Consider the following 26,609-nt stretch of genomic DNA (forward strand, 5'->3'; position numbering starts at 1 on the left):
GAGTTTCCCAACATGAACGAGTCAGACCTTTAGTCTCATTATTTCTCCGTATCTCATCTCTCTAGTAGTTCTCTCACGTTGGCCCAGCTAATCTTGTGCGGTTCTTGATAAAAGAACCACAATCATCCAGTGTCTTCATCCCATGCTAGACATTCACTGGACCATCCAGTTATTCATGCGATAGGGGCGATGAGCCCCTTTTTTCCCCTCCTACTTGGTGCCTTTTGCCCTCAATGCCGAAGTTGTTTCTGGCCAACAGATGCTTCAACCATTCTGCCACAGTTTCAAACTGTGTGCCCAACTGTGGGGTACTGCATCCTATCCTCTACAGCAGTTCAAGAAAAGCTCGTTGCAAGAGGCCCTTCATGCAAACTGCTCACCATCCCTGTGGTGTTCACTACTTGTTACCTGAGGTAGATCTTCACTTGAGAACGCTCACAGTCCCACAGACACCGGCAGGTACATATCCTCTCTCCATAATCAGGAATCATTACAACAATCCCTTAACCAAGTTCCAGTTACCGTTCTACAGTTCTGTGCTCCCTTCCTTCAGTATCGATCTATAGACGGCCAAAAGGCAGTTGCAGGCTCGTGGTGTAGGTATCCATGTGTTCCGCTGCATAGTTTTCTCTTTCATTTCTGAGGTATCCTGCTGTCCAAGCCCTTGGAAGGTGTCGAACCCATTGCCCCACAAGTACATGTAGAGATCATCTGCTTTTGAGAGTTTAGGATTTTATTTACTACTCCTTTCCTCGTTTGCTGTAGACTTCTCTAATAATTCTGGTCCATAAAACCTTTGTTTCTTGCCGCCCTTCTTTTAGTTTCATGTTTGTAGCTCAGTTGGCTTTTCTTCTGTGCTTCTTACTGCAGTAATTCAAGGGCAAAGCCAGGAACCAGCCACGCCTCTGTCCCCACCTCTCATAAATTGTTGAATTTGATGCTTCATTTTTGACATACATAAAGCTCCTTAAAAATCAGTTTTGAGTGCATATCACCATCCAATTTAGTGGATTGTCTAATGGCATCTCCCATCCCCCACACACAGACCTTTGTTTCCACAATCAGAAGTGAGTTTCATGCTACTTGCGGTCGGCACATTCATATGTATTACCTTCACCTGTTTGTTTTGATACCACCATAATAGTCCAGCTAGCACAATGAACGTTGTGTTTTCCGTTCCTGCTCCAGCTTAAATATTGTCGATATTCCGATGTGCACTCATTAAAAAGTTACTCTGGCAGATTTTGTTCCAATATAAGTAATTATGCAGGTCAAATGGCCTGGAAAGGTTGCCGGACCAGACCCTTGGCAGTATAACCCTGTGCTTTGGTCTCTTTTGTTGAAATGGAAAATCCCAGTAACACTTCAAACTTTGTTTGGTAACTAGCTATTGGTTCAGACAATCTTGCCTCAGGGAAGGGACTGTTTGTTTTCATGTGAACGCTTTTTTATTAACCTTTTAGTCACTTCTGCTCTTCGCACACAATGTATGCCACAATTTTCAGGCATGTTCCCTCACAAACCATGCAAATTTGCTAGCCAGAAAGAGCTCATGCACTAATTTCAACTGCACAAACACTTGACGATAGTTAATAAGCCGATAGATCCATGGCTACTATTGTTTATTGGGCTGTTGGTGACAATTCCGCAGAGCTGCGTCGAAGAACAATCATGACTTGATGATAGGTTTCTGTCAAACAAGTGAGAGAAATGAATGAAAACAATGCAGTAAAAGATGTCTGATTTTTCAGATTTGACATTTGTGTGGTACACACTTTAAAACAGAAAGGTACGTTTCTGTGAGATTCTGCTGTGGTGTGGTCATTGAGATGGGCTACTATTGGAAGTGATGCGTAAAATTCTGAGTTAGGAAATAGTACTCCACAAAAGCAATATTAAAAGACGGTCGAATTTTGATGGCACTTTGCAATTCACATTTGTTACGGTTCAACTCTTTTAAATATCACGTTTTTACCATAGATTCTTGGTGCTGCACATGTAAGGATAGCCTCTGCCCGTTAAGACCTTTAAAATCCAAACAAAAGAAGCCGGGGCAAAGCCGGTCGGTCTGGCTTATGACAGAGTATGCCTGGAGACTTCCATCCATGCAGTCACGCATACATTGTAATAGCTTTTTGCTCACTGGGACTGATGCTGATTAGTCGTGCACTATGTTCCTGCTAACCAGGCTACAGTGCCAGTGCCCCTTCCCTAAAAACAAGACAAATGCTTAATTATACCTCAATTAAAAAGGCCTTTAGCACCCTTTTAAGACCCTTGTGAATGCAGGCCTCGAAAAATCATTAAAATGTTACTTGACCTGCAGGTCTTTGTAACTTGAATAAACTACTCGACCTAAGCGGAATGTACTTGACCCATAAACTGGTCTCATTATGTCATCCTAGGCAAATATTTTATTTTGCTTACCCACCTTTTTTTCATTATCACAAATTAGAGCAACTTCCAATATGTGAGTTCAGCATTCCTACTGTGCAAAAAAAAAATCAGTTTGGTTTGAATTAATAGACTAAACGTTTGTGCCATGGAAAATAAGAATCTAGCCCCCATATAGGGTGTACATGACCCCTGACTTGTCTCTTAATTCACTAATAGCCATCATGGCAGGGGCAGAAATGTTTCTTGGTTTATCTTTAAAAACTCATGTTTGATAAATATATTACTAAAACATGAGGTGGTATTTTTTTCATTACACAGAATTACTAAATGAGGGCTTTCATAACTACTGAAATTAACTATGAAATTTTCTACAGTTCACTTTTAGTATTTAAATGTGTGTTAGAATAAAACATGAGATCCTACGTTCTCTCATTTCACACTTTGTTTCAGCACGCTCGTCAGGCAGTTTACAAAATCCTACATCTTTGCAGTCAGAGAAAGAAAAGTAATTGTAGATGTAAACCACCTGTGACCTCGGTTTCTGAATACAGAATAATTGTGACAAGAATAAAAGTTTAAAGCCATCTTTAATGCTCCTTCACTAAGTGCTGAGCCAACACCTGTTTGTCAGCTCGCCAGATGAGGGGCGTAGGACCTAAATATAGCTTGCGCTGATTAAATCTGACTCCCCATAGCAAGTGGGTGGGTGAGTAGATTTGAGAGGCCTGAAATGGTACCCCTGGTACCCAGGGCATGGGCACTAAAGAGGGTCCATAAGGGCTGCAGCATGTATTATGCCACCGAGAGGGACCCACTCATAAACTGCATGCCATTGCAGGATGCGTGAAATATACAAGCCATTCTGAAAACACAACATTGCCCACTCCCTGTGTGCAATGCCCAAGTACACTGCTTGTACTATATGTAAGTCACCCCTGCAGCAGGCCTTAGAACCTTAAGGCAGGGTGCATTATATTACATGTGAGGGCACATCTGCTTGAGCAGATATGCCCTTGTGATGTCTAGCTATATTGCTAGACATTGCAAGTGATCAGGAATCCATTTTAAAGGTATGTACTGGGCACTAGTAACTACGAGTTACCCAGCTACATGATGGCTTCACTGAAAATACCGATTACACCATGTAGTCTTGAATGGGATTCACTAGTTCTTCTACATTTATAACCAGCACCAGTTTGTTCATGTGGGCACCTCAAGTATGCAAAGGATTCCTATCTCCGGTGGAAATTACAAGGGTTCATAGTGTCTCCTGTCATCTTCAACCTTTACATAGTCACTTGGTGGTATACTCATTAATAACCACATCAAGATACAACGCTATGTCAATGACAGACTACTCTACTTAAAAATCTCCTGTGCTTCAGACACCCTGGGCCACAAACACTGCACACCATCCAGACCTGTATTTCCAGTGCCTTCCTGAAGCTCAACACAACCAAGACAGAATTCCTGTAATTTGCCAAAAACAGTAATGAACCTTGATGACTTAGAGCCCCAACTTTCACTGAATTCCAAGTTACTTGGATTTCCCCTGAACACCAACCTCACCCTCAAATAACGTGTTGCAAAAAAAAAAAAAAACAGCCTATTGCCAGCTATGTCTTTAAAAGAATGTCAAAATGTTTCTGCTGTTATATCCCTCATGCTCTCACTTCCAGATGGTAGTAATACCCTAGTCCACGCTGGCACTCCTTTGGTCCATCCTACATGCTGCAGCTCATCTCATCCAGGGCCTGGAGAAATATGCTAATATTGGTTCCTCTTGCAGGCCTACACTACCTTCAAAGCGAGTTGCTTCGTTTACATAGTCATCATTAACAGCACCTCTGATTATCATGCAGATAGGCTCACCATCTGTGGTGGTTCTCGCTGCACCCAGGATACCATCAAACTGCAGACTTAATAAATGTAAAAAAGACAATAGGCTCAGGATCTGGAATAACATCCCTGTATCCATCAGGACTGACCCAACGTTGCTCCAATTTAGGAAAGAGTTTAAGACTCGCCTCTTTAAAGAACACTACTTGACAATCCATTAACTGTCCACAACCAAGCCTCCTTGTTTACTTTATGCTTGTTTTTTTTTATCATTTACAGTGCTCTGCTGCCATTTCACTAGTCTTGCGCTATAGAAATACTATACACATATATACATACACACATACACCATGTTAAAGCCTGTATGGAAATATTTTGTTACACAGAATCTTAGAGATTACTATAGTAGGCAAGGGTTTTGGTCTTGGGGATAGAAGATTTGCACTCTGGTAATCCTTATCAGGTTCTGTTAGCAGGGATTTTATATTGTTTTGAGAACTGTAATTTGGTACATATTTGTAATTTTACTACGGTATACGACGTGAGAAAGCTTTGGCCCTACACAATAGGTCTGTATTGGTTTTGAGACAAGCGATGGATAAAGGTTATAGGCTCGATTTGTTTATAACAAATTACAGTAAAGGCAGAAGGCCTGGCATATTGATTGTTAAAAGCTTATATTAAAGCCAATAGACATTTAAAAGTGGTTTGTTATTTCTCTGTATTATAGCCCAAAGTTAGGTATTTTGTTCCATGGAAACAGAAGGAGTCAAGGGTTTTGGTTACCCCATCTGATAAACCATGGGAATATAAGTGTTGCACTGTGAGTTTACTTGTTGAAAGATTACTCTTAGGCGAGAGACTATTTTGCTCTGCCAGCTGTAATTTTGTGTACTTAGCTGATCTTTACTGTATGCCTAATGATTGCCTTGTGGGAAAGCTTAAGCTTAATACAATATGCCTAAGTTATTAATGGTGATAGCCAATTATAACAGATATAGGCCTGATTGGTTCCCTAGGAAAAGGTGTTTCATATGCCATAGGCTTGATCTTTTCAATAAGAAGAATTAGGACAATGGCAGTGGGCTGGATTTATTTACTATTAATATATGTTAAAGCAAATAGGCCTTCAAAGGTGGATTGTTTTTGTGCCGTGTTAAAGTCTTGCAGTTGAGTATTTCGTAAAATCAATCCCACAAATTACCTTTGTAGGGAAGGACTTTGGCTTTCATTACCCCCTTTGAAAAATCCTTGGGGTAGAAGATTTGTACTGTAATGATTTGCACTAGAATCTCTTCGAAAGGCCAGAAAAGCTTAGCTGTCTAGCAGGGTCTTGTGATTAAAAAACAAAATATATGAAATATTACATACATTGCTATATAGATAAATATATATGCGTACAAATGCATAGTGGATGTTTGAGGGGGGTCAGCCCCTTTCTCCCACTAGTCTGTCTCTGTGTCATTTACGTTCGGCTTCCTTCATGACAGAGTACTGCATGGAGTAATAGTTCAGTCCACATCAGTCACTGGCTCGCTTGCTCTGAGATTAGCAGCATTTTCTGATCACACATGCCCATCCACCCAAAATGAGAGCACTTAAGTTCCACGGCTGGTTGGACCGTCCTTTTGTTTTCAGTTTTCTCCTTTTTTCTTTTTATAGTTTTCCTTTCATTTCATTGCAGCTCCTCCCTTTTTTTCTTTTTTAATGGATACTACAGCTCCCCAGGCAGTACTTACTCATTTCATCTGTAAAGCGCCGTATGCCGTGTTGCTGATTCCTCCAAACCAGACGACCATTATGGAATGCTGTTGCCTGTAGTGCATACATGTCAATAGACCCGATTCAGACGGGGGAGACCTGCTTTTTGAAGCCAAAAATAGCTTTATGTCGGCTGTCTCTCGTCTGAAATTGCCTCTGCTTTAATAGAAGCCAATGGGAGAAATACATTCTCCGGATAATTTTTTTAAATCCCCCACTTTATTTGAGAACATTTTGACATGTATGATAGTGTATCATGCACGAATCAGTCAGCTGATGGCTGCATGAATGCAAAGATGTTACCATGCATGTATAATGACTTACTGAGTACCTAATCCAATCAATAACACAAACGTCACTTGAGTTTATATGCCAGACCTATTTGCATTGAACGTACTTGTTGATGAGTTATACTTGTAGATTATACCTTATGATTTTTGTCATCCTTGTAGTTTAGGCAGGTACATTGGAAACAACGCATACATACACAAACCTGCTTGAATGTGCACCTCTACATGCCTGTGATTACATATGTCCGCACAATACCTGTTGGCATTGCCCGACCTTGTTTATTTATTCATTCTTCAAATGTCCGGGCACTTGAATACTTGTTCTTCCAGCCTTTTCAGTTCTGCTAGTCGACTGGCCGTGTGTAACGTGACACTGCACCTCATCATGTGTTCATAACTAAAAGGCCGCTGTCAGCAAGACACGAAATGCACCTTAGCCTCTCTCCTCACATTTGTTTTTCCAGTACATCGGAGAGTGTGCTTGCAGCCTCGTTTCCAGTGAGTCATGTTTCTGCGGAAGCGCTCCTCCTTTCCAACCCATCACAGGCCTGATCTTCTCGCCCTACCAGAATGTTCTTCGCAGGCGTGGAAGAGCCCTTGAGCTAATAGAACCTTAAGGGTCGGTCGAGTGAGCGGTGTAAACAAGTGCTGATAACCAGGGTCCGTTGCAAGTGCTGCATCGAACAGATCATACGACTAATCAGACTTTGGAAAATAGAACAAAGGAGTAGACTTATTCTCACGCCAACAGTATCTTTTTGGTGGTGGTGGGGTAAATAGCCAAACCTGTACAAATGCCTATCTTTATTTTCTTAAAATTAGTTAGGTGCCTTCAATAGGTTTTACTACCCAACCGGATGTCAAAAGAAACAAAAGGACATTCCACAACCCCTATTGTTACCGATTGTTGATGCTGTTAGATTGGTTAGGAGGATAAGCTTTTTACTTTTCACTGGGTCCGCCCCTTTTGTAGAACTCCTGCCTACTATGCATTAGATCTGTGTTCCACTGTGCTAGTGACAGTGAAGGCATATCTCTTTCTGGTTGACCACACCTATACCACACTGCTTCCCTAGTTTATGTAAAAAGAAAAAACTAAAAAAACCGACTCTAGCATCTACGCTTGTGTAGCAGTAAGGCATGTTCAATGTTCAGCATACAGATTGTGCAGACTTCTGACTGGACAGGAACTCGCCAAGCAGCAAGTCCGCGTAGCACTTTTAGGGCCTGAAGTATCTCTAGAATCTAGAATACGGGTTCTCCAACCCTTTTAGTAATTAGAGCTACCTTATGTTCAATGTAAATCATTCCGAGCTACTACCATTTTTAGTGTTGTGATTGTGACCACTCCTGACAAGATTACGTTACTGGCCACCATATGTAAGATTACCAGCTGTGATCATCTCGATTGCATCAGGCAGGGTTGTCGGCAGTCATTTAGAAAAGTCTGTCAATTTTAAATTACTCTACGTCTGCCATACAGAACAGCCACCGCTGCAGTGCCCCTACCACCGAGATAATAGTTGTCTCCCCAATGCCACAAGATTTTTCACTGAAATATCAGTTTTAATTTATATTTTGAAAATTCACCCGTTATTCCCCAATCACTTATGATTTCTGAAAATGCACACATTTTGTCTTGAATGCACTCAATTTTAGTATACTTACACCAATTCAACCATGCCAAAGAATCTGATTTAGTAGGGAGGACTGCACAGAGGAAACCTACTTACAGGTAGCGGCAGAGCTACCAGTAGCTCATTTGCCACTCGTTGTAGAAGCCTCGTCTGGATACTCCTATTCTTACAGGACAACTAAGGCCAAGCACTTAATGTAAATGCGAATCCAGCACAGTTTTGATACCTACCGCATATGTTTCTACACACAGCATGCGTGTATAGTTACTAGAAATCAGTTATATGAGACAAAACAGTTGTTTTATAGAGTTTTAAGTCGTAGACCTTAAGTTATCTAGCAATGTGAAACGTTTTAGGTTGACCTTCCACGTCCTTTTTCAATCCGGAATTTCGCAAGAGAAAACCAATGTGATTTGTACAGAGAGGTTATTTCGTACCTCAATTTCAAGCTTTATTCGGTATATAAAATTTAACCATAAAGCATTCAAAAAATCCATCATTATTGATCATAATGATTGTTTGTACTATACAACCATAAATATTCTAAAAAGTGCTTAATTATTGATTATAATAAAATATCACACAAAAAGATAATACAATACATAATTACCCACATACATGGAGGAGGATCATAAAATAATTCAAATGCATTACAAATATTAAAAATGGGGTCAGTTTTGCAAAAGAATTTCATAATCAATACATCGACCTATACTAAAGGCACCTAGTCTTTCTCACATGTTCGGGCTTCTAAATGGGAATGGTCTTTTCTTCTTCTGATTACCATTGGCACAAATACAATTACTGCATTACAAACTTTTTCATTTTCTAGGCTACAAATATAATTAAAAGCAGATTTATAAAAATACAGTTTATCACTAAATAAGGATTGTAAAATGTACTTCCTAATATCTCTATCAAAATTACAAAAAACTATAAAATGCAGTGTAGACTGTGGTGACTTCCCATCACAAGGGTAATTTGGAGGGTTACGATTCCACTTGCCCACTGTAGGGAATGCAATCAGGTGATGGAGAGTACCCAGCCGTAGCCTTGTTAGAAAAAACCTATGTTGTAAGTTTCTTTTCAGTATGAGGTACGGTTGGATGCCCAGTACATGTGGGCCTTCACAATATAATCTAACAGTCTATTTCGAGCTTGCTACTAAATCTCTTGAGGATTCTCTTGATTTTACTAGCCTCAATGTTAGGTCCCTTTACTAAGTTCTGTATAAGTGTGGGATCTTTCAAATCTGCATCCACCTTACACTCAATTAGCAGTTTGTAGATGTACTGCAACCAGGGTATTTTTTTACAGTAATCAAGGGCAAGGCAGTCCATTACTATTTCCTTTGTGAATTTAGTCTCCTCTTTAGTCCAAATGCCGTGCCAGAGAATAAGAGCTGCTATACTAATGTAATCGCCAATGTGGCAAACTGACAATTCCCTGTGGAGTATATACGAGGAAGTTGAATTTGGAACTGCTAAAAGCCTTCTTAAGAAGTAACTCATCTACAAGAACGGAGTCGTAGTTCACTAACCATGGCGTATTCACTAGAGGACCAATGAAAGGATTAAAATAATATATAGGTTTGTAATTATTAGCCAGCTCATTTGCACTCTTTCTTTCTACAGAAAAGTGAAAGACCGCGTCGGTGATCTGGAATTCAAATATTGTTCATCCATCTATATATAATATAATCCTTAAAAAACCTGAAGTTAGGGGGATGATAAAGTTGATAATGGCATTAAGAGTGGCTCCTACAAAACCTAAAGATACATGATATGTGATTGTTAATGCTGTTTTAATCGGAACTCGCAGGACGAAAGAAAGATAAACACTTTGGGCCGCTACATAGCCGACCTCAGTAGATCCCTGAATGGGCATCTAGAAGGATTTGTTACTGTTGTTGTGTGCGTGTGTGCAACCTTGATTGTGGCGGATATTTGAGTGTTTGTTTTTCTTGTCTTTGTTGGCTGATTGTTGACACATTGTGGTCTGTCAGGTCACACAGACTGTTTCATGTTGGTGCTGTGTCTGAACATCTTAATGTATATTTTATTTAAATATTTATAAAGCTTAGTGTACACCCATCTGGCATCTTGGCATTCTTATGGACAGCCTATAAGGACCCTTTGGTGGAATAAGTATTGTGTGTATATATATATATATTCACTTAAAAAACCATAGGTTTCACACATGTTCTAGTTAGCTGGACATTTCACTCGTGAAAAACCATTGAAATTCCCCCGTTATAGTTGGTGCAGGCAACTATAACTCACGCGACCGCAATCCTCTGCTGATGACGTCAGATATTACATCACTGTATTTAGACACTTATTTACCCATGTCTTCTTCCATTAATTTTTAGCTATACATATATTACAAATATTTTTTTTTCAGAAAGACACATATGTCATCAGTGATGTAATACCTGACGTCATCAGCAGAGGATTGCGGTCGTGTGAGTTATAGTTGCCTGCACTAACTATAACGGGGGAATTTCAATGGTTTTTCATGAGTGAAATGTCCAGCTAACTATAACATGTGTGAAACCTATGGTTTTTTAAGTGAATTTGCAAGGTTTTTTAAATGCTAATTCCTAACTATAACGTGTGTGAAACCTATAGTTTTTTCAGTGAATTTGTACGTTTTTTTAAATGCTAAGTTATGTATTTTATTTTTTTTTAGGTTTTTCACCGTACGCGCACGGTGCACTTCGCGCACCGTGCGCGCGCTGTGGGCGCGCGGTCCGCTTCGCGCACCGCGCGCCCACGTTACACAGTTCGCGGAATTTTTCCGTTTCTACCGTACGCGCACGCTACGCGTACTCCGCGATTTTTCGCAAAAAAATTAAAGGAAATTTTGGCCCTTGGGGGTCCTTCTGGGACCCCCTGACAAAGGCTAGGGGGTCAGGAACTGTCCACCCTGCCCCCTTTTCACGTTCTCCACCTTTGTTTTTCACCCCCTCAGACTGCGAGAGACAAAATGGCGGCCGACACTTCCTGGTTTCGACCGATTCGAATGTTTACTAAGATTTAACAACCAATCAGAATCGCGCTCGCGCACGTCACCGTGCGCGTACGGTATGCTTACCGTACGCGCACGGTGCGCGCTTATAGATATATATATGCTTTTAACTGCACTTTTCTCAGGAACTAATGAACAGATTTACACCAGACCTGCAAAAGGCACATCCCTGACCTGAGGACTACCTCTCTGCCAAATTTCAAGTAATTCTGTTCAGCCGTTCGGGCTGTAGCTTGGACTAAATGTCCTATGGAAAAATGCATGGGGAAAACGTGTTTTGGGGCCCCCCCTTTTTCTCAGCCCCCGCTTGACGAATCCCCCCGAGACTTTCAGGGAAGGAGCGGAGCGCCCCAACTATTTTGAAAATTTCGCGAGGATTAGTCAATCGGCGCCTAAGTTATTCCAAATAGAATGTTGCGGATTTCCTATGGAAACACGATCCTAACTATAACTATCTACTGGCGACCGCCAGTAGAATATATATATATATATATATATATATATATATATATATATATAATATATCCCTATATGGATTTATCATTTTACAATTGCAACATTAATCTTCACATGAATCATTTAAAAATCTTCAGTAGTTAAATACAATTTGAGCACTACTTGTTAATTAAGTTTCTCAGTATACCGTCACATTGACAATGTTAATCAAGTAAAGGTGTCATTGTTTCATTGGAGGGCTGCAGCTCAGAGTTCGACAGTAGAATCAGACATTATTGAAGTCACATGGGGTGTAAGATGAGGAACCAGCCCACAACTGGAGAGTCAGACGCTTATGCTCCTTAAAATCGTAGCACTGGTTCCAAAGACAGTACCCCACATGGATTTTCACTCATGCAGTTTCCCCAAAGTGAAAAGAATAGGGCCCATAAAAACCTCAACAAGTTTCTTGTCACACAAAAAGCCAAAAAAGTGATCTAAGCTCTTACTGGTGGTGCGTACTTTTACATCTTGTGTAGAAAGACCACACTATGTTACTGCATACGCTCACATATCTTTTTAGGAACACAACAGGACATTCCTTTGGCATTCCCTTCCATGGCACCTAACATTAGATTTGTTTGCACACAGCTCAACAGTCATCTTGTCCGCCAAGAGGCTTTTTACTAGCTGTGATCTCTCCTCTCTCATTGTGCACTCTTAAGTTCCCTTTTCTACTTGGGCGCATTATAAAAATAATAAAATTGATTTCTTGCATTAATATGTTGCACCAACGCACTCAACACAAAATTCAACCTTCTCAATAAAGATCTCCAGAAAAACAATGAAATAACCAATGTGGTAGCCTTTCTAGCCCATCAGGATTATACAACTTTTCCATTCAGTGACTGGACCTTAAATGTTGTTAATGGGTGACCAGCACCAAAAGAAATAGTTGGCTAAGTGCAAAGTAAAATTGCTTTCTTTTATATGCTAATATTTCAGTGTCTTAGACAAGAAAGTAATTTAGAAAATCTTATATTGATTGTGTTTCATTATTACAGATCATACATAATCTAGACTAAGAGACATAGGGTAAATAGGTGAACTCTAGGTCTGGGCAGTGTGCCCAGTGCATAACTGAAGAATTTAGCTTAATACCTGTAGTTTACCATCAAATGAGCTACTTAGATATATTTAATTATATGCAACTATACACTGTTTTAAAATATAAACAAGATTAAGATTAATTTGTGACTTGCAAAATCTTTTTGAACGGGCTCCTGCACTAAGAAGAACTCCCTTACAAAACATTTATGAAAGTTAGCCAATCTCTGGTAAAGGTGAATGAATAAAACAAAGGGAGCTTGTAAATAATCATCTGGAGACGATATATAGACAGTAGTTCAGCTGGGATCGCTACCGGAGGTAAAATGACACTATGTAATGTACTTTATCATAGTCATGCCTATTTTAAAAGAGTTGTTTCGGTCTCATCGGAGAAATGACCCAGATCTTTGAGAGATGCAGGTGTCATTACTCATCTGTCCTGGCATGTCCAAAAAATAAAGTAGTGAGAACAAGTGACAGAGCTAATTACTTTTATCATTAGTGTGGAGAGTACACTCACTATATAATCTTATGTCTCATAAAAAAAAGAAGATAAACATTTAGTGTAAAAGAGAACTCTGTTTTGTTCATCAAATGGTTCTCTTTGTTGAAGAATTGATTTTGAAACCTTAGCTTGATCCTGTACTCTTAGAATTGAGTGTAGTTTTAAGCCATTTTATGTACACTGATTTGTATAAGCTGTCACTAACTCCATGCGCACATATAGAGAGCAGTCATTGTTGAATTGTAGTATTTTTGGCATCAATATCAGATATTATATTACAGATAGTGGGTAACCAGCAGGTCAGATTCACGGAAATGTATTGTACTAATGTCGGATGCGAATATTGTTTGAGTCAATGCAGTGTTTGGAGTGATAGGTTTAACCTGAATAAAGAAAGTTTGTGTCTGACACCCTTTTCTAATTTTAGCTCTGTGCTGTAGTTTTGCAGCATACATTTCTTTGCTTGTTACTGTTTCCCTGTTCTGTTTACCTTTCTTTGTTGACCATATCAAAATTCAGAATACTAAACGGTGTGTGTAAGGTATATATGTATGTGTATGCAATTGTACAAGAAGCGTTTAGGTTGTGAATGTTAATATAAACATAAATTGACCTCATCTCATGATTATGTCCAATACCCTTTTTTAGATTTTCAAAAATGTACCTGTTCTACCTGTTGGTTGAAAATTGAAATAAAGTTTTCCAGGCTTGAATGGATAATCAACTCATCTGGTGCCTCTCTGCTACCCCCTGTCAAACACTTTTTTTGTAGCCTTCATTAAGTACACCATCATCAAGCTGTGAATCTAGGTCATACAGAACCAAAATGAGACAACAACTTATTTGCACTCACTTTAAAGATGCTATTCTGGCTTTAGAAAGGGAATTTTTCCTCTGTTGGATCCACTGGTCCCTCTTCATGTTTAAAAATAAAAATCAATATGGTTGTTGCAGAGAATCCTCGGACACATGACCTGATTAATAATCGTGCTAGCACACAAAGTAGACAGTTGAGATTATTTCCACTGATATCAAGCCACACAATTGCAGACTGCTGAAATCACCATTTGGCTCTATTTTGGCTGCATTGCGGCAAAAGGTGATCTTTAATAATCCCATAAACTTCAATTATCACTGGTCCTGAGTTGCGGTGTCTGTGTTTAAATGTATAAACCGAGGTTGAGGCGTTGCTAAGGGACAAACCTTCCTGAGTTTCTGTTTTCTGTGGGTTGTTACTTGGTACTGGAGAAGTCTCCGTATAATTGCCATATTGTATTGTGCAAAGTGAGTGAATCCTGACTGGATTGAATAGAATAATCACTGATGAAGTCCTTTTGTTTTGTGCTTCCTAACCTGCTTTTTCGAGGCTAGCCTGGGATTCCTGCACAGAACGCTGTTGCAGGAGCTCTTATGGGGTGCCAGTCAGCCACGTACGGGTGCCATCCAGGGGCTAGACAGCAGGACCCAGGCTACAGACTAAATATCTGGACATGTCAGGCAGTGCATGAGAGTAGTTGAGCACTAAAGATGTTCTGTCTAGGAACAGTGGGCTAAGAGTGTTGGAGCTGTATTACAGGCCATACATGTACTCCACTAACTAAACATCTATTTAAGAAGTTGATTTTGCTTCTATTACAAGAGAATGCTGAATTTCATTTTTTAACTGCGTAGTCTGTAGCATGAAATCAGATTTGCATCTAGCTAATTCATTTGTTCACCTCTTTGGTTTGTGGAAGGACATTGTAGAATAAACTGGAATGCTCGGTCACGAAAAAAACATATATGTATTTCCTATGTAAAAGAAAAAATATTTTTCTTTTTTGTTAGGGTTGTAACCCAGCCCGTGATATGGAGGGCAGTTGGTCAAGACCTGGAGGTGTTAATGGATTGACAATGAAGTCGCAGCTCCAAGTCACAGGTGAGTGGTCCTAGCGTCTTTGCGAAGATTATACGTGTAAGCATTATGTTCTCCTAGTCACATGGAAAAGTATGACAATACAAAGCATGTACGGAAGTTACCCAGAAATGTAGAACGTAGAGGCCCATCTTGGCGTGCAGACTTGTGTATGCACCATAAACCCGCAGGGATTATGCTTGCTTTATGAATGCGGTCAGTGAATCTGCTTGACCTTGTTTATTTTTAAAATATGGAAACTCAAACAGTAGTGAGAAGTGTACCTTCATTCCCAGATATCAAACAAGCAGAAACGCCATTGAAAACTGCAACTTAATTGACCATTGAGAGCTTTTCTGATTGCACAAAAGAGTTTGTGAAACAGAGCATTCATGTTTCCCATTACATAACTGAATTCACTTTGAAAATTACGTTGGGAAAATCCATTTGCTACTCGCCTGTTGTAAATTCCAAATGTCTGCCCTTGTTATTTAGAATGAGCCAGTGATCTGACGTCAAGCCATCTAAAGGATATAGGTTTGAAATCAAGAAGGGCAGACTCAGCAATTGGTCTTTCAGAAGTTGAAAAAAATGAATGTTGTCGAGTTCATTTGTAAACCATTGGGCGCTTTAATTTATGTGCGCACACTATAAATGATAAATTGTATTATATTAATTATTATGAACTTGAGAAACGTAATAAACTGTGTTATAATTAAGTTAGGACAAATTTAAGTTTTGGTTCTTTAATTTCGTTGCAGTCAACATAATATAGTATGACAGAGCAAAGACAATTCACCTTTTAAGCATGTAGCCAGGCAGGAATGATAGCATATTTTGTTTATTCGGTATTTATTTTTATGGAAACCTAACTCCAGGGCGGGGAACAGTTGAGTGCTTAAGAGACCATATGTAATGCACAAAAGCATCTGAATCACGTGGTGTTATACATAAGGCAAAATGCTTTGTGGAGTGCAATAGGAACACATTTAAAGAATCGAAGTTATGATAGTAGGAAGCTGGCACTGCATATACTATACCAAAGTAAGGTATAGTGTGCCCAGAGTCCAGTAGATCCCCAGAGATATAGCAGAATCTAAATTAGATACTCACTAACAGATCTATTTGTGGTAGTGCGGTCGAGCAGTTAGGCTTATCAGGAGGGTGTATCAAGCATTTATTGTATTCACTCAATTGAGGCTGATGTCACACACACCGAGACAGAACCCAGACCAGTTAGGTAAGTATATAAAAAAAAGGTATACTTATGGTTTATTTATAAATCCAAGCAGGACTTGGTACAGGTAGGTAATAAATACTTTCAAATGCACGACTGTTCAAAGAAATGCAGTTGTTCTTGTGATTGTAACAGTTACAGGTTGACATCACTTTTTAGAATACTTGCCATTACACAGTAAATACTCTTTGGTTACTTTCGGATTACGTTACAGTAGTGTTCACTTTCCCCATACATTGACAGTTCTACATAGAACACTTTCTAGACCCAAAATCTCATACTATGTGTCCCTGTGGTAGGTAAAATGGTTATCAAACTCAGAGGTAAGTATTGGACTTACAATGTTGATGTTGTGGGTCTAGGACCAAGGTTTCCCAAGGTCCAAGTGGACACTCTAGTTGCACCACCAGCGGCACTCAGGCGGCCGTGTGCAGAGTGCAGGGGCCCAAAGATAGTCAACGAGCTAAGGGATATTGGTGGGGGTCTGCTGGTAAGTGGGCCACTTGGGTGTGGGAGCAAAGCTACTAAGGTTGCGGTCTGCACTGCATGGGCCAATGACCATTACAAGAACTGCACCGCCGGTGGCACCAAGGCGGTCGGGCGCAGGAGGTAAAGCGGATGTCGCGGTTCCTGGGCTTCTCAGTGGAGACTGTCGGTTTCGGGAAACTGCAAGCTCAGTTGGGAAGACTTCTTGGAAGCTACCAACGACTGAAAAGGCAATAGGGAATCTGGGAGGATGCTTGGACACTGTTGGTGGGGCCACCGTAGGCCAGAAAGGCATCGAGGGCTGAGGTGTCTTAAGCATGAGGGGCCATGAGCCTCTTCCTAATTGGCTGAGTCCCCTCATCTTCAAGATTGAGGGAACTGAGATATGTGCTTTGCCTCTCTTCACTCACATGAGGGGTGGGGTTGGCAATGGTGGGCACACCTCGCTTCCTAACTTTGATTTCCTGCTTATTCTCTCACCCAAGTGGGGGTCAGAACCCGTGGGAGCCAGTTGCTGGGGGCAGCAAAAGGCAGGGACAGCGTCCAAAGGTGGCAGGTCTTTGAAACTTCACCTTTTGTGGGCGCAGCCCATCCTGGGGGAGGAGGCATGACACCTCCACCTAGGATAGGCTTTGTTTCTGGACCCAGAGAGCAGAGGCCCTCTACCCAGGGGTTCAGAAACCTGTCTAGTGGGGGCAATGGCGGCCAGCCATTCAGTAACCACACCAGGGCTGATCCGCTTTCAGCGGCTATCGCTAAGATGCCCTCTGAGTGCATTTCACATTAATTGCCCCACTGGCATCAGTGTGGGTTTATTCTGCTGAGACGTTTGCTTCCAAACTTACCAGTGTTTAGTGACCAACTCCCAAACCATATACTCTTAATGGCTTTACTACACTTACAATACGCTATGAATCGACTTATACACTGTAGGGGTGCAGGGCTCATGCTTCACCTTAGGACTGGGGCCCCCCAACTTACCTAGGCCTTAGGCAGTGGATTGCAGCCATGGCATGAAGGGTTGTGTGCCATGTCGACTCTTCACTTTTTCTCTGCACCAAAACACACAGCCTGCTGTGGCAGAGTGTGTGGGTTAAGGTGCAGGACCTCAAAGGGTGGCACAATAGGTGCTGCAGCCCTCATAGGCTTTCCTTGGTTACAATGCCCTTGGTACCCATTGTACCTTTTACAAGGGGTTTGCCTGTGGCCAGGGATGTGCCAATTATGGACACAAAGGTACAATTTTGGGAAAGAACACAGGCCTTGGGAATCTGATTGGAAGGGACCGAGGGCACATCAAGTTGTGTTGCATCAGATGTCATGCAAAAATGGGGGATAACCATGCAAAGAAGGGGCACTTTCCTACAGTGACGGACAGGGGAATCATTCATTGGGATAATATTAGTCAGCACACTGCTGATTTTTTTGTTTTAATTACATGATTACGTGATATTATACACATATGTTTTGAGGCATCGAGAGATAGTGACTTTCCACAACTGTACACATTTTCGTCAAGCACTGAATGGAGGTCAGGATGCAGGTTTTGTCACAATGTCACCAACTTGGTCACTAGACCTTGTTTTCTCTTTTAATTTGGAACATTAGTTTCTTAGTACACTCAGTGTGTGGCACTCCTTTTTCCTTAACCATCTTGGGCAAGGACCAACTTCTACTAACGTTTCCAACTAGATCTCATGTGATATTTGTCTCCTCTTAGCAGATTCCATCGGGTTATTGGAAAAGCACTTGTTCATCAACCTTCAGACTACCAAAAATCCTCCTTTCCTTCAAATATGTAGGAAGTCCGCCCTCTTCAAAAGGTTTCCCTGCTTTGGAGACTGTGCTCTGAATTTTGGAATAAAACCAACTGATACAGCCATTCTTCTGTCAGAGGCTCTACTAAATAGATTTTGTGTTTGAGCCCCTGGTTTAAGATAGTAACTGCATTGCGTATATACGCTAATTAGCTATAGCTGTGGTATAGTCAAACAAGTTGGTTTTAGACATGCTGTTCAAACAGTTTAAATTCTGTGATACTTTTGATCAGATTAACATTAAATCCAATTTGGTATTTGCTTTCAGAACGACCAAGCCACACATTTTGTGAGGGTAATCGTTTTTTGGTAGCCCTTTCTAAGGCTACCAAATTCCCCTTACTTTATATAAATCTGTAAACAGTTCTTGTCAGATAATTTCACATTTCTTGAAAGAGTAATAGAAGTTGTGTGAAAGACTTATTTAAAATCATGTCAGTGAATATTCAAGGTGATAAAAAGATAGATGCCAGATTGTTCTGAGGCGTGACACGTTTGTTACTGTTAGGAGCAAAGGAGTTTACTAAAAAGCTTAGTTAGAGGAATACTATTTCAGTGTTACTACTGAGATCACAATTTGGTAAAAATTCTTTATAATGAGTTATTACAGCTGTTTACAACAATAATTAGAATGGCTGAACCCACTGGTACATAAAAGAAATCTATACAAATCATTAGTTGTAATGTAAAAAAATAAAGTGCTAATTCTAGTCTGAACTGTCAATGAAGATGGCATGTAATGGCAACTTGAGAGACTGTTACACGAAGAGGAAACAATATCCATGAGTGACTAACAGTGTTAGGTTTGTTTTCAATTTTAAATTTTCCGAAAGTATTATTTACTTATTTCTAGAATACCATTACCTGGTGAATTCTTTTTTAAAATTTTGTTTACTTTTTTCAAATATCAGACTTAATGATACAATACAGGGTATGAATCGCACGATTTGTCACAGCCAAAGGATTTTCAAATAAAATTATCTTGATCTTTTTTTAAATGAATCTAATTGGGCACCTACGTTTCTATATCCATCCCTATGAGCGTATTCCCACCATGCATCCAAAATCTAGATGTGCTCTTTGAGACAACCTCTCGCTGTGTGGACCAGTTCCTTGTTTTGGCACTAAAGTCAAACCTCACATCCATCCACCCACTGTGAGGAGCTCCATTAAAGCATCTGTGTTTAGAAATTTTCTTTTGGCGATTAACAGACCCATCCCAATCAATATTCTAATGCAACATGGTCCTCCCCACTCATCCATGAGCCGCAGTATATCATCTTGGGCTCAAAACATATCATCTTAGCTACCATTTCCCCAATTATTTGTGCTGTTTTTTGCTAATATTGTGATGTTACTGGTCATTCACATATTACATGACAATATGTGCCCCAGGAGATTCTACATTGTGTACATAGAGGATCTTGTGCTTGACCCATCTTCCATAGTTGTTTTGGATAATAATATCTGTGGAAGTACTTAAAGCAGAGAGGATTTTGTCAGAGACCTGACAGCCATCTTAGCCTCTGTCCACTCATCCTCATTCAAACTTCCCACATCATTCTCCCAAGTAGCTTTTAACTCCACTAGACTATCTGAGGAGGTGTTCAACAATGAATTATATATTTTGTATATGCCCTTACTGCCCAGTCCTTCAGAAAGTATATTTTCTTCCAGACAGATGAGATCAGAGAGGTTACCCGTACATTGAAAATTCTTAATTTGACAGCAAAGTAGGTATGTGAGAAAGAAGATGAAAAGCTTCTACAAGAGGAACACACTTTTGAATTGACGTCTGTCCCCATGGTAAGGCTGCCCAGTGTTTTGAGGCCCGGTTTTGAACTTCCATGGCTGATGTATTGAATGGACTAGAGTATGCAGGACTGCTTCAAGGGGCCATTTTTTGAGTATTGTGTTCCAACTGGTGTGTGAGTGTGTTGGTTAGAAATGGGGATTCCAGTCATGTGTCCTGGCCTGCTGTGCTTATTTTGCTATAAAAGCCTGCATTTTATAGAAGGAAATTCAGGAGTTTATTTATCTCTAGTTTATCCAGAATACGTAAGCTATGTGTGCTTTTGCACGGCATATATATTCAATCTTTTCCTTTTTTGCACATGACCATTCAGTTAAAGAACACAAACACATCTAAAGCAAGTTGATAATAAACTATTTTATCTATCTTCTGAGCGGTAAGGGCTAGAACAATTATTACATGCCATGAGTGTGAAGTCTTGTTGTCTAGTTATCCCTCTTGGCCTGAGGCGAGGTTATCTGGGTCACCTTACAGGCATAGGTGGGTCAAGGACGAAGAAGGCATGGGTAACCATGTCACTCTGTGAAGATGATGGCACAACTCCTTGACACAGCTGTCCTCCTGGCATTTGTTCTGGGCAGCCTGGCTAGGCTAATCTTTTGGCTTCGGGTCCGTGTCAGTCATTCAAGCTGTTCTCATTCAGGTTTTTCCCGTAATTCGGGCCTTGTTCTGATATTGTTGTTAAGTGCAATGTGACTCCTTGACAGGAATTTGTTTTTCTCCTCTTGCCAGGTCATAGCAGCATGGCTACTTTAGAGGCGTTCCTAGACTTATTTCCAGTCTGGAGGGAGGTTAGCAATCCAGCAAAGATTCTACCCTGGGTCAGTTCCAACTTACCAGGGACACAAATTTCACAGAGCGTGACAGGGAGAGCTTACATTTAAGCTGAGATGTTTGAGGCAGACAGCACCAGCCCAGTAAAAAGCAAACCACCATTTCATTCAACACACACATGTGGGTCTCAGCGAATGCCAGCACTCACCAGTCCATTGGTAAACCACGTACTCCCAGACATAGAACAGACCCCCTTCATACATGTCCCAGACGTGAAAATGGAATGGACTGCTGGATAGAGCGCCATTAGCCAATCTCTTTTTTGGATTCCAGATTAAAAGGCCTATTCCCGACTATAGAATCACCCTGCCACAGTTGTCTGTCACTACACCCGTTAATAACAGAGATATCCCTGAGTAACCCATGTTAACCGACTCTAGCACATGCAACATGTAAAACATAGCAAAGATCTTCAGGGAGTTTGCATGACTATTGAGTTTGCCTGCTGCTGGTGGTGGTCACAGGGATTTACAGACAAAGTATAAGGGCCAGGTGGCACAGCTTTACAAAACTTGCATAGGACTTTTGTTCTAATAAACTCTGCCAGATGCATGATTATTGTTGGCATCTGCCCAAGACTCAGTGATTTGCTTATGGCCCTGCGGGACCCACAACAATGCGCCAAAATCATTTCATTCTCCCTCAGCTGTTGCCCTCTCCTGTGGTCCTCAAAGTTGTGAACCCGTGTTATGAGGCCCAGCAGACCGAGAGAGAACAAGCATTGGTAAATGCATTTGGTTTCGCCTATGAGATTAATAATAAGCGGTGTGGGAGTAGTGTATGAGTGCAGGGACAATGGTGTGTGTGCGCTCTTGTGCAAGGTGAGTGGTGCATTAATGAAGGTTGATAAGTGTCTGGGTGCGGGGTGAAAGTGCCTCAAGCATGGCGATTGATGTGTTTTTTTTTTTCCAAATCTGTTTTTATTGATTTATAGCCATTCAAACATAGTACAATCCTTTGGACCAGTGTTACATTTAGTAAAAAACAATTATATATAAGAGGTAACCCCTCAAGGATATAAGCGATTGATGTGTGTTCAGTGCAGAATTGGAATTGTGTGAGTGTACAAGGTTAGTGAGTGTAGAAGGGGGTGTGATGGATTTTACTCCTTTCTTGCTGAATTGCATGGCTTAACTTGCTGATGATTTTGATATATTGAATGTTATATGTGTGATAGAAAAATTTTATTTTCTGAATAAATGTATTTTACTGACTGAGGAGGTGATTAAAATTGCCTTGTAACTTACTTTTTCACTGGGAAGTTGTTTACTTTTGGGAGAATTGCTGAACGATACACAATTTGCGGTGAAGAAAATTTCTAAATATAATGGCTATATCAGGACTTTTTGTTTCTGGTGATTTTACTACCACAAGTGGCAGTGCCAAAACATAATGCACGTCCCGACGTGCTGCGATAGGATCAATAACCACACTTAGTGTCTGAAAGATGTGCTAATCGGATTTAGCAGTGTAGCCAAGGTTCCCGCTCCGTGATTGTTGAAGGGAGGCAGGCACTCGTCTCTGGTTTTTAATAGGGCAGCTGATGTGTTCATGCTGAACAGGTCTGTCCAAACTGGAAAATAAATGAAAAGAAAGCAATCCTGTGCTTGCAAGGGCTGAAGGGGTTGCTCTTACTAGGCCAATGAGAATATGAAACTAGTGACGACAGGAGAAGCATCCATGACAAGGGAAGAGTAACGGGTACAGAAGTGGATTGCTGTGCCATGGCTATGAGCATTGGCCTATGTCACGGGCTTATCCATCAATTGTGTAATGGCAATAGGCTATTAAGTGCCTAATGCACCAAACCCCTTAAGGGCATCCTGCAATGCTTTAGGGCTTGAGGAAATACAACCACATCACACTACCCAGATGGAACTCCACAATCTTCCCTGCGGACCAAGATCTAGCTTCATGCCAAATTTGGAGTAATTACTTTCAGTAGTGTTTGCTGTAGCCCTTTGTAAAGAAGTCCATGGAAAATGCATGGGAAAATTGCTTTTGGGACCCACTTTTTTCTTGGCCCCTGCTCGACGGATCATCCTGAAACTTTCCTGGAAGGAGCTTAAGTGAATTTGCTTTTTTTTTTTTGTTTTAACGTTTTGTGAAGATTTTTCAAATGGCGCCAAAGTTATTAGCAGTCCAAAAAGGTCTTTATCTTTTGAAAAGCAATCCTAACTATAACTACCGAGTGGTGACCACCTTTGGAGAGAGATGTGTGTATATATATATATATATCTCTTATATCTCCTACTGGCAGTCGCCAGTAGGTAGTTATAGTTAGGACCTATTATTCATAGGAAATCCACAACATTCTATTTGGAATGACTTTAGCGCCGGTTGACGAATCTTTGCTAAATTTTCAAAACTCGTGGTCCGCTCCTATCCTGAAAGTCTCGGGGTGATTTGTAAAGCGGGGGCCGAGAAAAAAGGGGTGTCCCATAACGTGTCTTCCCCATGCAATTTTCCATAGGGACCGTTAGTCGCAGCTACAGCCCGAACTGCTGAACGGAATTACACCACATTTGGCAGAAAGGTAGACCTTGGTTCAGAGTTGTGCCTTTTGCTTAAATCTGTTCTGTAGTTTTTTAGATATTAAAGGAAAAAGATAGATATATCTGGGCGGAACCTAACCATCTCATTGTGAGATCTGATTGATCTGATCTGATTGGCTGTCAGCACTTCATCCAAGAAGTGATGGCAGCCATCTTGGGACCAATATACATGATAACACCTCATTAAAAAGCATTGCAGTTAAATAGAAGGTTTTAAGACTTTAGTTACATTATAAATCATTTGTTGATGGTACCATACTCATTTTAGGAATTGTGGTGTGTTCTAAGGTGATTTTACCATGTGAAAAAGCCTTCTGCTGGGATACCATCAATCATGTTTGAGAGCAAACTATTTTCTCATGCTTTTCCCACAGAGGTTTGGAAGGTGATCTATAAGCTAAACTGAGAGCATATTTTCTGTAAATTCACATTATCTTTATCAGTCATGTGAGAATGAAGTCTGACATTCTCAGTAAAACATGTACATCCAACAAGGGCAGAGACTGTCAGTTGATTCCTTGGTGTTCTACTGCAGCTTCCCAGAGTGTTCTAAAGAACATCTAGAGTGCTAACAGTCTTACTTATGACAAAAGTATGGCACACCTGAAGCCATCTTGATTGGAATAAAGTGGTAACACTTAAAACATTTAATTTGCAAAGGAACAAAATGAGGGGGTTCATTTTGCCATAGAAATTAAGATTAGTGCTGCAGAAAGAAAAATTAGTGCACATTTTGACTTCTCAAATACTCTTCTATTTCATTAAAACATTCTGACATGCAGACTGAAACATGCTCTTTGAATCCCAGCAGCAGACTTCCTTGGTGAGCAATAGCTTTACTACAGTGATCTAATGAGCACTTGAGTGCTAACATTCAGAATTTATGGCAAATGTGTGACACATCTGAATGCCTTCTTGATGGAACAAAAGTAAACAAGCATTGAAAATGCAATAGGTCTCGCCCTCGTTTAAGTTAAAGCAATTCTGTTTGTAATTAGGTGGCTATTAAGCTTTGCTTTTATTAGTGTTTTTCAAACTTTCATGTACATAACCTGCATATGTATGCATATATGTGTATGTATATGTATGAATGCATTTATATTTGTATTTATATAGATATGCAGATTATATATAGGTTTATATATGTATGTATATATACACATACATATATATAAATGCATATATATGTGCATATGTGTGCGTGTAGAGAGGGGTAGAGAGAGAGTTAGAGAGAGGTAGAGGATGAGTAATAGAGAGTAGAGAGTGAGTAATAGAGAGTAGTAGAGAGTGGGTAGTAGAGCGTGGGTAGTGGAGAGTGGAGAGCGTCACCTAAAGCAGCTCGGCTGACCTGGTTCTCTGGCTCTAAAGCAGCTCGGCTGGCCTGGTTCTCTGGCTCTAAAGCAGCTCTGCTGACCTGGTTTCTCTGGTTCTAGAGCTGCTCTGCTGACCTAGTTCGTAGGCTACAGAGCAGCTCTGCTGACCTAGTTTCGTAGGCTACAGAGCAGCTCTGCTGACCTAGTTCGTAGGCTACAGAGCAGCTCTGCTGACCTAGTTCGTAGGCTACAGAGCAGCTCTGCTGACCTGGCTCTAAAGCAGTTCTGCTGACATGGTTCTCTGGCTCTAGAGCAGCTCTGCTGACATGGTTCTCTGGCTCTAGAGCAGCTCTGCTGACATGGTTCTCTGGCTCTAGAGCAGCTCTGCTGACATGGTTCTCTGGCTCTAAAGGAGCTCTGCTGACCTGGTTTCTCTGGCTCTAGAGCTGCTCTGCTGACCTGATTCTTAGGCTACAGAGCAGCTCTGCTGATCTGGTTCTCTGGCTCTACAGCAGCTCTGCTGACCTGGTTCTTAGATATTCTCTTGCCCTAATATGTATATTAAAGACACATACATATCATTTTGGGAACATACATTTTTTTTGCGGGAGTCGCGCCCAGCATGTATATGACGTCAAGCGGGACCGCCACCGCGCAAGCATCTCATACCATAATGCGCATGTGTCGCGAATGCGCGGGAGCAGGAGTCGCGGACTGGTCGCATACCAATCGCGCACATCACGTAATATTAAATGTATATGATGTAACTGAAAAACACGCAGCCGTCGCACACCGTACGCGAATCCTTCACCACTTTTTATTTTTTTTAAATGGCGGCTAGAATACGCGCACCCACCGTGATGTGTACGCTTTGAGTGCGCGGCTCCGAAAAAAAATGGAATTTAAAAAAAAAAAAAGAAATATATTAAAATAAAAAATGAAAACCAAAAAATGTATCAATATTTCAGTTTCAATGTTTTACATTTTTTTTGTTGCAATTTTCCGAAAAATGGTATTTAATGAATAAAATATTTATGAATAAACAGTTAAAAAAACTGTAGAAAATCAGTACAAAAAATAGGTATAACTACTATCACACTTTAAAATTAGCATTTAAAAAATAAAACTTTGAAATTCACTGAAAAAAACCATAGGTTTCAGAGACGTTATAGTTAGAAATTAGCATTTAAAAAACCTTTGAAATTCACTGAAAAACCATAGGTTTCAGTGACGTTATAGTTAGAAATTAGCATTTAAAAAACCTTATAAATTCACTGAAGAAAAACATAGGTTTTCAGGGGTGTTATAGTTAGCTGGCCATTTCACTGTGCAAAACCATAGAAATTCATCCGTTTATAGTTAGTTCTGCTAACTATAACTCACGCGCCTGCAATGCACTGCTGCTGATGTCATATATTGCATCATTCATGGCATGGTCAGTGACATCACTGATGACATCACTTATGACATCTCAAATGACATCACTGAATACATCATCCACGTGACAATCTGATACACCTCATCTTACACTAGTATAACCTTTCATCACTCACTGTAAAGTACATAGTACCATAGACACACCAATACCAGTTACTACATACCCACTCACTGATTCCGAAGTCTACACACACAACTACCCATTCAACAACAGAATAA

The 26,609-nt window shown here is 40.5% G+C and overlaps 1 protein-coding gene across 1 annotated transcript in view; it reads left to right on the forward strand.

Moving 5' to 3' along the window:
* The window catches only part of ITCH (itchy E3 ubiquitin protein ligase), an 811,820-nt gene that overhangs the window by 187,953 nt on the left and 597,258 nt on the right, over nt 1-26,609 (forward strand). The window contains exon 2 of the mRNA XM_085619094.1: nt 14,832-14,922. Coding sequence (XP_085475220.1) covers nt 14,853-14,922 — 70 coding nt within the window. The 5' untranslated portion in view covers nt 14,832-14,852. The remainder of the gene's footprint in view (nt 1-14,831; nt 14,923-26,609) is intronic.

Source organism: Triturus cristatus, chromosome 7 (genome assembly GCF_964204655.1).
Source record: "Triturus cristatus chromosome 7, aTriCri1.1, whole genome shotgun sequence".
Classification (NCBI taxonomy): domain Eukaryota; kingdom Metazoa; phylum Chordata; class Amphibia; order Caudata; family Salamandridae; genus Triturus; species Triturus cristatus.